The 12,217-nt window shown below is 38.4% G+C and overlaps 1 protein-coding gene across 2 annotated transcripts; it reads left to right on the top strand.

The window, feature by feature from the left end:
* Window positions 1-1,433: 1,433 nt before the first annotated feature.
* Window positions 1,434-12,207, top strand: LOC146378723 (sodium- and chloride-dependent GABA transporter ine). Of its 2 annotated transcripts, none has more exons than XM_084941695.1 (13): window positions 1,434-1,608; window positions 2,002-2,136; window positions 2,221-2,425; window positions 4,627-4,759; window positions 4,863-4,997; window positions 5,124-5,227; window positions 8,334-8,458; window positions 9,397-9,509; window positions 9,596-9,736; window positions 9,840-9,939; window positions 10,152-10,252; window positions 10,358-10,525; window positions 11,515-12,207. In XM_084941695.1, the coding sequence occupies exons 1-13, from the start codon at window positions 1,434-1,436 to the stop codon at window positions 11,665-11,667; spliced, it is 1,788 nt and encodes a 595-aa protein (XP_084797821.1). In that variant the 3' UTR covers window positions 11,668-12,207. The 2 variants fall into 2 exon arrangements, with proteins under 2 accessions (XP_084797821.1, XP_084797822.1); XM_084941696.1 differs by having other exon boundaries at window positions 1,461-1,608; window positions 5,106-5,227.
* Window positions 12,208-12,217: the final 10 nt, after the last annotated feature.

The raw sequence follows: 12,217 nt of genomic DNA, 5'->3' as shown, positions 1-12,217 counted from the left end.
ACACAGACACCAGTACAATTAAACACTAAAAAACAAACAAATATTTGAACCAATGAAAAATAAAGTTTTTTTTTTAACAGAACAGAAGTGAAAATAAACTAAAGCTACTCTTGAATATGAATGAAAATTGAAAACCAAAAATTATAAGAAAATAAATTACAAGAAAATAAAAAGAAAACCAAACGTGACTAGCATGGCCTGCAACTGCTTGATGCCTGACATCCTGGAATTACTTTTCATCAGTTTTAAGTTTGTGCTTTTGCAAACTCTCTGTATGTCATCACAACAGGAAATAATTTACAGAATCTGTTTGTGCTTCTGTGTATGTGTTCTCCGTCCTCTGCAGTGATACTGCTTAACACTGCACCATCTTCCTGCCTCCAGATTGGCTGTACCACACAGGTTGAGGGTTTGTGGACCAGTTATGTCTACTGCTGCACCCCTTCTCTGCAGGCAGGATGTGTTTTCTTTTTAACCCACATCCCTGGGGGATGCTTCACACTAGCTCTTTCCCCAACTGTGTGATGTCATGATGCAATAAATCTTGCTTGCATAGTGTTTATACTGTGATCGGCAGAGCATGTGTTTAATGTTGAAGCACTTGAAATGCTTTTGTTAGGAGACTCATGTTTGTATATTCTATGCTATTTTGGTGCTTGTTTCCACTTTACACAAGTAGAGAACATGTTTTCTTTAAAATGTCAACATTAGAAATATATTTTTCCATGAGTAACATGGGAAAATGCAGGAATTCAATCAACATTTAACTGGCACACGGGTTTAAGAAAGAAGGTTCTTTTTTGAAAAGCTGTGTGATTTTGCTTGCTGTTTTTGTGAATGATTACATGTTTCAGGTCACCACTGCTTTGTGTGCTGACTATGCTGGGTTAAGGTTAGTGTACAGGAACATGATTTGTTTGGCCTTCATGACTCCATTTGAAATCTGTGTCAGAGCACATACTGTTGAGAATAAATTATGTAAATTCCTAAATATTTGTTTTGTGTGCTGCATAATTTATACATGTAAAAAACTTCACAGAAGACTTTTTTTTGTTCACATTTTATTTATTTACTTTATTTATATTTTATTTAGTAAGATAAGAGATAAGATGAGAGCTCATGTAGATATTAAATAAAATATAAAGTGAGTCCACATCCATAAATAAGAGTTAGATTTATTTGTATACATTGGCTGGCTAGGTGTTTTTCAGGTAGTTCAGTTTTTGAAAATAAAATTCTGCATTTTTTTTTTTTTTACCTCCGTTTCTATTTTACAGTCAATCAAAGCATGCACCTATTAACAAATGTCAAACTTTCCTCTCTTTCTGAGCCCTCTGAGCTTTTATACACTAATGTGTTTCTGCTAAGCTAATCATTAATGATCATAAAAAAGGGAGGTTATATCACCCAGAGACAATTAAATCCTGCTCAGCATGGAGTTTAGGCCCAGGCGAGCAACAATGTTGACACAAGGAGCAGACGCAGATCAAGAGCCCACCAGGCCAACGTGGAGCAGACAGATAGAGTTCACTTTGGCCGGCATCGGCTGTGCTGTAGGTCTGGGCAATGTCTGGAGGTTCCCCTATCTTTGCTACCGGAGTGGAGGAGGTGAGAAATCAAACATTTGTTACATCTTCGAACAGAACTGTGGTAATGTGCCGCCCTCTGTAATCCCTGCACACACAGGACTAAAAATGGGGTCCAAAGGTTGACTGTATGTGTTGTGTTGTTAGTGAGTGTGATTTCAAACTATTTTTTTAATTTGATTTTTGTTTTGTTGTTGTTGTTGTTTTTAATGAGGCATGGCGCTTCATAAACCCATACTATAATCTGGCTTTATACTTGCAAATTTTGCAGAATCGTTAATATTTGTATGGGGTCAAACTTTGCCTGACAGTAATTCATGTGTGCTAAAGTTAAAGTTTAAATGATGTCATAAAACTACCACAGTCTTGTCCTTCTTTCTGAAAATGTACTTAACTCACTATTACTTCTTGGCAGGTGCCTTTCTGGTGCCATACCTGCTCATGCTGGTGGTGTTGGGCATCCCTCTGCTTTACATGGAGCTGACTGTGGGGCAGTACACAAGGAGAGGTCCTGTACTTGCTCTGGCTACTGTCTGCCCACTGTTAAAAGGTGCTTTGACTAAATTTTGGTGTCCAGTGTTAAAAATGTATTGCGGAGAAATTTATTTTTGATGCATGTTTTATCTGACCTCAGGAGTGGGAATTGCATCGGTGGCCATCTCCTTCATTATGTGTACCTACTACAATGTCGTCATCACCTGGGCTCTCTATTACCTCTTCAGCTCCTTCCAGGCACCACTACCATGGCAAAACTGCAACAATACTTGGAACACACCTAACTGCACCAATCACGCTACCAACAGCAGCTACTCCTCCACAGCTAGCCAAGAGTTCTTCAAGTATGTTTCATTGGATGTGATCACTATTTCTGCAGATTATTAAATCCAACTAAATAATGACTGAGTTTGAGCAGCATTATAAAATTAAAGTAATTTTTAAAAAGACTGAACTGGTTACACAAGGTAACTTCTGGGGATTATGTCAGAGGTGAAACAAAAAAAAAAACTTGATACAACAACAAATGTAACTGAATGTACAACCTATCAGAGTCACGTGAGAGCTATCGAAGTGAAGGTCACAGATAAGAAATGAGCAAACTGATAGAATATTTTACTGAAGTGTGATAAATCTTAAGACACATGTCACCTTTATTGGCTTTGATCTGTTTCACTTTCTAGTTTTAGCAAGGGAAAGATTCTCAGAAAGAACTTAACTTAACAGTGAAAATCTTGCAGTAAACAGCAGATTAAGACCTCACATTTTCAGATTTACTTATAAACTCGTTAACTCATTTCACTCCAGTTAATGGATAAGCGTAGGAAAGGAATGTGGATTCAAGTTACTTGAATCCTTTAATTTCCATGTGTTTGTCAATCATTTATTCAATTTATGATCCAAAATCCTGCAGCTAACAGGAACTAGAAACAGAGAACACATTTCTCCTGTATTGGCTTCTCTTCACTGGCTCCTTGTTTATGTCACGGATCTGGATCATTTTGACACAGCTTTTTCAGTTTCTTATATTTTGGTATATTTCTGTATTATGATTCATGTTCTGGTTCTATTTTGATTATTATTCTAGATTTAGTTCAGTGTCAAGTCGGCATCTTTGTAAATTGTTTCTTGTTTCCTGTTTTACTTTGAAGGTTCATGTCTGATGTCAGTGTGTTCAGTTTTACTTGCCCCCTGTTTCGTTAGCCCAAATCTCTCCCAGCTGTGTCTCCCTCCTGTTTCCCATTCCCTGATTACTCCCTTTGTATATAAGCCCTGTGTTTTCCTTTGCTCTCTGTTGTGTCGTTAACGGCTGCTCACCCTCATTTTCACTGTGTGTTCCGTTTTCTCGTTTGCCTGCCTGTTAGTTTATTTGTTTTCCCAGTGTAGTTCGTTTTCTGTGCTAAACCAAGTATCTTAAGTTCACCTCTGCCTCCGTGAGTCCTGCGTTTGGGTCCAATCCAGCCTGCCTGACAGCACACAGTCATGACAGTTTAATCTGCAATTTAATTCAAAACTGTCTCCTAATATACAAGGTCTTGAATAATCAGGCAAAAGTGCACTTTGCTCTCAGACGGCTAATTTACTTGTGGTTCCTATTTATTTAAAAGTATTTGCACATGTGCATTGGAGTATTCAAAAGTAGAATGTGAAGCAGAGCCTTCAGCTTTCAGGCCCCTCTTCTGTGGAACCAGCTCCCAGTTTGGATTTGGGAGACAGACACCCGCTCTACTTTTAAGATTAAGCTTAAAATTTTCCATATTGATAAAATTTATACTTATGGCTGGATCAGGTGACCCTGCACCCTCCCTTACCTATGCTACAATACGCCTAGGTTGCTATTGGCTTTCCATGGTGCACTAAATGTTTCTTCTTCACTCACTCATTGTGTGTTTATACACCATCCTTCATTTAATGATTACTTATTGTTAAACTGTGACTCTCTTCTACACTGATTCTTCTGTTCTGTCTCCCTTCCCTCAAACCCAACCGGTCGTTGCAGATGGCCACTCCTCCCTGAGCCTTGTTCGGGAGTTTTTCTTTCCCACTGTTGCCAAGTGCCTCCTCTCATCTGATGAGTCCATGCTAAGTGAATGGAACTGAATTGAATGTGTGTGTCAATTGTACTATGCAGTATTGCTCATTCTACAGGAAAGTAACTTGTGAGATAAAAGTATAAAAGTGAAGAAAAATATTCACATGCATGAAAATCAAGCCCATATTGTTTAACCTCTGAATGTAGAATTTTCCACATGAATGCACATCTTTACCTTTTGTAGAGAAATAAAAAACTGTTCTGAAGATACATACTTATAGTGGATATCAAATTAACTTGTATGGTTAAAAAGCAAGAAACAGCAAACACTGAATCAGATATGTCAAAAGGTCTATTTTAATGACTTCCTGACATCTGATTGGATTGAATGTTTTTTCACAACAGGACAGACAGTGTTTTTGAATCTGGCCCATGTGTTTAGCTTTAAGGCATGCCTTTGGGCACTCAGAATATTAATGTTTTTCTAATTTCTTTTACTGTGGCACCTTTCAGATATAAGATGCTAGAGCAGACTAGTGGAGTAGAGGATACAGGAGTGCTCCGGTGGGATCTTTTCCTCATTCTCATTCTGGCCTGGATCCTCATTTACTTTTGCATCTTTAAGGGGGTGAAATCAACAGGCAAGGTGAGAGAGAAACTGAGACCTGAGCAAAACAAAAAAAGAAAAAAAGAAAGAAAGTGGAGCACTGGACCACAGTTAATACCATGTATACATTTTCTGTGTGCAGGTGGTGTACTTTACTGCCCTGTTCCCGTATGTTATTCTGATTGCCCTGCTGATCAATAATGCACAGCTTCCTGGAGCATTAGAGGGGATAAAGTTCTTCATTGTGCCTGTGTGGGATGAGCTGCTCTCAGTAGAGGTAAGAAACAAGAGAAGAAATGAGTAGTAGCTTTGGAGGAGTACCCTAACTGTTCTAGCAGCGGGGAGAGTCGTGTTATTACTGATAATCTGTGTTGGCACTGATTAGCAGTGGTCTGTGTTTCAGGTGTGGGTGAATGCTGCGGCTCAAATCTTTAACTCCATTGGGATTGGTTTTGGCTCGCTCATGGCAATGTCCAGCTACAATGACTTCAACAACAACATTTTGAAGTAAATGTATGGGCAGAAATCAGTGCCATCAGAAACTGAATTTGAATAAGTTCAATTTGAATTTGAATTGCTCAGATTGAATCTGAATTGTAACTTGAATAAATGCTTTTGAAAACTGAATTTGAATTAGTCTAATTTGAAATCGAATTTATGGTTTGAAAATGATCATCACTAAATTGAAATTGAATTTTATATTTTGAAAATGAATTGATTTGCTTTGAAACTGCATTTTATCCTTTAAAAATTCAGCTCTCGAATAATTTCAGTTTCACTTCTCACCATTCAGTTTCAGTTCTACAATTCAATTTCAGTTCCAAAATTCAGTTTTTTGGAACTTACATCCGGTTCCGGTTCAAGCGCAGATTAATAGAACTACGTTTTACTAGCGGACCGAAAGTGTTACTGACGGGAATCTACAGCGTCTTGAGCTGAATTAAGATTTCAGAAGTCATTCGTCATGTCGAATGACCAGCGGATAAACTCTCAGGTTGGTAATAAATGTATTACATGTATAAGAACAAGCGTCATGTTAACAAATGATAGCCGTACAGTAACTTTTATGCTTATTGTAGCTGTTAGCTAAAAACGCTAATTTAGCGTAGTTTGCCCTGAATTCAGCTTTGACAAACAAATATGATCGACTGTTTCTAGTAGAATTCCAAAGTTGTCATCTTGTACCCTCTCAGAGTACCCCCTCTGTATGCTTGCAGAGACCCCTACAGTAGGGAAACATGCAAAACGGTGCCCAAACCTTTGTATTTTAGCTTTATTTATGTCTTACACAGCATCCCAACTCTTTAGCTAACTTAATAACTTTAGCTAAAGTGAATAGTTAGTCTAATTCATTAGTGCAGCATTACTGGATCACCTCTGTTTGAAGTGATATAATGTGATATACAACTATCACTGTGTTTAACCACCATAATAATTCTTAGGGTACTGAGTGCATGCTTAATTAGATTTTTATTTTATTTTATTTTTTTTTAAACATACTGCTCCATTAATATGTTTGACAGGCTGAAGTTGTCGGGTCACCTCCTAAATCGACCATCTTTTACAGGTGTTTTGTGCCAGAAATGGAGTGTCCACTGAAGACTGAAGATACTGTATCTCTACGCCTTGCCATTGATCCCTCTTGTGCCTTCATCTAGACAAGAGACATTAACTTAACCACTCTCATATGCTCTGTACCTACATCACCTTCCCTGACAGTCGTAGCTTGGCTCATCTGAGGGTGAAATTATAAGAATGTGTTATTTTGCAAAGTGCTCTCTAGGGTTCCTAAATAAAATATGGCATTGAGGTCATTTCTTTTGAATTAATCCCTTCTTCTGAAATATAAGAACCTCTCCTGGTTTTAATGGCACTTTGGATTTCTTTACTTTCTGTTCCACTTCCAAACCCAAATAGATGCTGACAAGCTGACACAGTAACATGGAAGAGGGAAAGATGTTGGAAAGGACTACTACAAATAAACCTAATGCCTAACAATGAAAAGTGTAAAATAAGAACAATAATAATAATAATAAAGATAAAAGATGAAGTAACAAGTTTTTAGTTTTTAGTTTATTCCAAATGATCATCCAGATGTCTGTGACGTGATGACAAACACCATAATGGAAGGCCTTAGTCATCACATGCTTAAACTCATCATATATTTTTGCATATGCTGAACAGGCAGTCAGACATGCTGTAACTGTGGGGTAGAAAACAGCATGAACACCATACGGCAGGGGTCTCAAACTCCAGTCCTCGAGGGCATGGAAAAGTTGCATGACACTGGCCCTTGAGGACTGGAGTTTGAGACCCCTGTCATATGGAATATGACAGGTGTGGTTGAACTGCATGAAGACTCTGAAGTTTCTCTTCTCTTCTGACAGGACAGGAATGTGGCCTTGTCCTGTGAGCCACTGTAAGGATGTACTTAGAGTAGAACTGGACTGTCACCGGCCTCAGGCTCTTCACCCAGCAGTCATTTAGATAAAATATTAGATATTGTTTACCTGTAAATGCACAAAGTAAATTTAGAAATGTTATTATTGTCAAGAGTGAACAAGCACTGATAGAGTAATCTACAGCTGTGGCCAAACGTTTAGAGAATGAGAAGTGTTGTTTGCTTATTTACAAAGTTTGCTGTTTCAGTGATAGTTGTATATCACATTATATCACTTCAAACAGAGGTGATCCAGTACTGCTGCACTAATGAATTAGACTAACTATTCACTTTAGCTAAAGTTATTAAGTCAGCTAAAGAGTTGGGATGCTATGTAAGACATAAATAAAGCTAAAATACAAAGGTTTGGACACCGTTTTGCATGTTTCCCTACTGTAGGGGTCTCTGCAAGCATACAGAGGGGGTACAAGATGACAACTTTAGAATTCTACTAGAAACAGTCGATCATATTTGTTTGTCAAAGCTGAATTCAGGGCAAACTACGCTAAATTAGCGTTTTTAGCTAACAGCTACAATAAGCATAAAAGTTACTGTACGGCTATCATTTGTTAACATGACGCTTGTTCTTATACATGTAATACATTTATTACCAACCTGAGAGTTTATCCGCTGGTCATTCGACATGACGAATGACTTCTGAAGTCTTAATTCAGCTCAAGACGCTGTAGATTCCCGTCAGTAACACTTTCGGTCCGCTAGTAAAACGTAGTTCTATTAATCTGCGCTTGAACCGGAACCGGATGTAAGTTCCAAAAAACTGAATTTTGGAACTGAAATTGAATTGTAGAACTGAAACTGAATGGTGAGAAGTGAAACTGAAATTATTCGAGAGCTGGATTTTTAAAGGATAAAATGCAGTTTAAAAGCAAATCAATTCATTTTCAAAATATAAAATTCAATTTCAATTTAGTGATGATCATTTTCAAACCATAAATTCAATTTCAAATTAGACTAATTCAAATTCAGTTTTCAAAAGCATTTATTCAAGTTACAATTCAGATTCAATCTGAGCAATTCAAATTCAAATTGAACTTATTCAAATTCAGTTTCTGATGGCACTGATTTTTGCCCATATAAATGTTTGACCGCCAGTTCTTGAAAATAGCTGTGATTTCTTGTTAGTGATTTAAAAGACGTCTTGTCTCCCCACAGGGACACACTGAGCATATCCATTATCAACTCCATAACCAGCATCCTGGCAGGGTTTGTCATTTTCTCTGCCTTTGGGTACATGTCATACCTGCAGGGCATTCCTGTCAGTGATCTGGCTGTGGATGGTAAGAAAAAAAAAATGGATGACTGTTTGTAAGTGATTTTTTTTTTTTAAATTAGTGAGTGAGTCTATTCTCAAAGGGTCTATCCTCCACTTTGCCTAATGTCAGATGGGAATAAGTGATAAGAAAGTACACTGCTCAAAAAAATGAAAGGAACACTATGAAAACACATCCAACCTCAATGGGGAAAAAAAAGAAATTATGCTAGATATCGATACTGATATGGACTGGGTAATGTGTTAGGAATGAAAAGATTCCACATTGTTCAGTTGAAGGGAAAGTTATCAACCCACAGAGGGCAGAATTTAACACAACACAGCAAACCTGCTGGAAATGGTATGCATTGATGTGCCGTCCTGCAGCAGACACCTCAGTAGGATGCAGGCATTGCCTCATGCAACCAGCAGTGACACTGACCCAAGCCAAATAGAAAATGGGGGGAAAAAATCAGTGAGAAAATATAAGGAGGTAGAAAAACCTCACTGGCCTCCAACTGTAACACCATCCTGTTTGGGGGGTTTTCTCATTGTTGCCCATGTAGTGCATCTGTTGTTAATTTCAGTTATACCGAAGCAGCTGAAGCTGATTAACACCCCCTCTGATACTTATATAATCTCTCAGAAGTTTAATTAACCACATTTTATGATTCTGTACTCTGATTAAAAAGTGTTCATTGATTTTTTATTTTTTATGTTTTTTATTTTTTTTTTTGAGCAGTGTAGGTAAATAGGGACATAAAGTAGGGTTGGAGCTGAAGAAGGATTGTCTTGTCTTTACAGATTATTGATCTGGACAATATGTTACAATAATATTACAATAATGTTACAGTAACACAAATTTGATTGAAATATTTTTCTAAAGTCACAGTCATCTGTTATTAAGAAGAATTGCTTGTTCAGTTATAAATGCTGCTCTGACATCTTACGTGTCTTATTATACAGGTCCAGGACTAGTTTATGTTGTTTACCCGCAAGCCTTTGCCAACATGCCAGTGGCTCAGCTCTGGGCAGTGTTGTTCTTCTTTATGCTGCTTTGCCTCGGACTGGACAGTGAGGTACTTTACTGGTAACCTCAGGATGGGAATTCATGTTTGCATAGTGTTTCATAATGAAATTCTTATGTCCCACTCCCACATTGCAGTTTGCAATGGTTGAAGTGATGGTCACCAGCCTCATGGATCAATTCTACAAAGACGTGATTCACATTTTCAAGAAAAAGGAACTGTTTGTTCTTGCGGTTTGTTTTGTAGCCTGCCTCTTTGGAATTCCTTGTGTCATGCAGGTACAAACTGTATTTCCTGCTTGAATTTGAACCAAATAAAAAAGAAATTGAAGGGTGCTCATTTTCCCTTCCTTGCTGTCCTAAAGAGTATGCCTTTGTCCAGGTGGGAATCTATGTTTTCCAGCTGATGGATCATTACACTGCCATAGTATCCATCATGTTTCTGGCATTCTTTGAGGTCATGGCCACCTGTTGGATTTATGGTGAGAGACATGTGTTTCATTCATTGCACACTTAGAATGATGTAGCACTTTTTTTGGCAGCATCTTAACACATTTAATGGCCATGTGTAGTATCCGAGTTTCACTCTAATCAAACAGCGATTAGAGTCACTAATCTGCCAGCATGCAAATAAAATGTGCACAGATGTTTATTGACAAGTAAAGGTTGGTCCAAAGTACTTCTCCATCTGCAGGTGTAAAAAGACTTTCAGCCAACCTGGAGGAGATGAATGGACACAAAGCAAACATCTTCTTCAGACTGTGTTGGCTTATAGTTGCTCCTGTGCTCATCACTGTATGTTAACGGGCATTTGTTTTATTCACATGAATATAATGTCGATTTTTATCTGAAATAATTAAAACTTAAATCCAAACTTAAATTGTTTGCTCCTTGATACAGGTCATCCTGATTTTCTCCATCATTCAATTCAAACCTGCCCACTATGGGGAGTACGTCTTCCCTCCCTGGGCTCAGGGGGTCGGCTGGATCATTGCTTTGGCCTCCATCATCTGGATTCCTCTGGGTGCCATTCACACTTTGTGGGTGCTGCCTGGCTCCATCATGGAGGTGATGTACATATCATATGCATAGACACTATGTTGCCAGAAGTATTCACTCACCTATCCAAATCATTCATTTGAGGTCTTCCAATCACTTTCATGGCCACAAGTGTATACAATCACACACCTAGGTGTGCAGGCTGCTTCTGCGAACATTTGTGAAAGAATGGATCACTCTCAGGAGCACCATGAATTCCAGTGTGGTACTGTGACAGGATGCCACCTATGCAGTGAGTCCGGTGTTAAAGCTGTTAGTGGTCTTACAACAAAATGGAAGCAATTGGGAACGACAGCAACAAGTAGTAGGCAGTGTAAACTCACAGAGTGGTGTCAGTGGATGCGCTGAGGCACATAGTTCACAGAGGTCACCAACTTTCTGTAGAGTCAGGAGAACACCACTTGTCTGACTGCATTGCACCAAGCATACAGTTTGGTGGATTATTGTGTGGGGTACTTTTCAGGAGTTGGGCTTGGCCCTTGAGTTCCAGCGATAGGAACTCTTAATGCTTCAGCATACCAAGACATTTTGGACAATTTCATGCTCACAATTTTAGGGATGGCCCCTTCCTGTTCCAACATGCCTGCACATACAAAGTAAGGTCCATAAAGACATGAATTAGTGAGTTTGGTGTGGGAGAACTTGACTGGCCTGCACAGAGTCCTGACCCTAATAAAACAGCATTGAAATTGAAAACTAGAGCGGAGACTGTCAGCTGGGCCTGCTCGTCCATCATCAGCATCTGACCTCACAAATGTGCTTCTGGAAGAATGGCCAAAAAATTCCCATAAACATTCCTTGTGGAAAGCCTTTCCAGAAGAGTTGAAGCTGTTATATCTTTACATTAAACCCTATGGATTAAGAATGGGATGTCACTCGGTTCAAATGTGTCTGAAGTCAGATGAGTAAATATTTTTAGCAATATAGTGTAGTACTCATGCACATGTTCATATATAATCAAGCTGTGTGGAAATAATTTTACTTCATTTCTCGTGCAGAAATTAAAGCTGTCCCTCACACCGTATGCGCTGAATGAAAAGTCAAACATGCCGTACTATGAGAGGGGAGGACCAGGTGGAAATCCACCCATCGCTGTCATCAGCCCCAGCTTCGATCTACCTGAAAAGCATCCTGCTGAGACGTACTTCTGATGCCTCAGTGTTTTGCACAATGTTTAGCTGGCCACCTACAGTGGCAGAATACTGTTAAGCTTTAACTAATCACAGATTTGTTTTCAATCTTTGTCAATTTTCTGGTCAAATTTAACCAACATGTGTTACAAGAATGTACATGATTGTGATCCATATCTGCTATGCAGAGCATTTAATGCAACAGGATTTCTTTTTCTGGAAAGACGTTGTTTAAAATTAGCTGTCACTGTGTGTATCTTCAGTGTACTTCTTTGTGAAAGAGCTCCAAAGGGCAAAGGAGTAGACGTTTCACTGCCCTCGTTTATGGAAACTTTGCTAACAGTGCCATCTTTTGGCCACATGAATTCAAACATGAGCCATACTTACATTGTAATGTACTGTCATTTTAAATTTACAGTATTTATAGTAACATTTTTCTAGTGATCAACTTAAACCACTGTCAGCTTATTATTGCAGACTCATATGTGAATGGACACCAATGATAAAAAATGATTCAATATGTCAGGTGTAATAAAAGCAGTTTCAACGTCTACAGAAAACAGAAACATAA

This window comes from Perissodus microlepis, chromosome 10 (genome assembly GCF_051167445.1).
Source record: "Perissodus microlepis isolate ML-2025 ecotype Zambia chromosome 10, ASM5116744v1, whole genome shotgun sequence".
NCBI classification, from domain to species: Eukaryota; Metazoa; Chordata; class Actinopteri; order Cichliformes; family Cichlidae; genus Perissodus; species Perissodus microlepis.
The sequence above is the reverse complement of the archived record's forward strand: the minus strand, read 5'-3'. Positions and strand labels throughout refer to the sequence as shown.

What these genes read in the sequence shown, in the direction of transcription:
- LOC146378723 (XM_084941695.1), top strand. Translation starts at nt 1,434, where the DNA reads ATGGAGTTTAGGCCCAGGCGAGCAACAATGTTGACACAAGGAGCAGAC. An exon ending in TTCAACAACAACATTTTGAA is followed by an intron (nt 5,228 to 8,333) that starts GTAAATGTATGG and finishes GTCTCCCCACAG; the next exon opens with GGACACACTGAGCATATCCA. An exon ending in GAATTCCTTGTGTCATGCAG is followed by an intron (nt 9,737 to 9,839) that starts GTACAAACTGTA and finishes GCCTTTGTCCAG; the next exon opens with GTGGGAATCTATGTTTTCCA.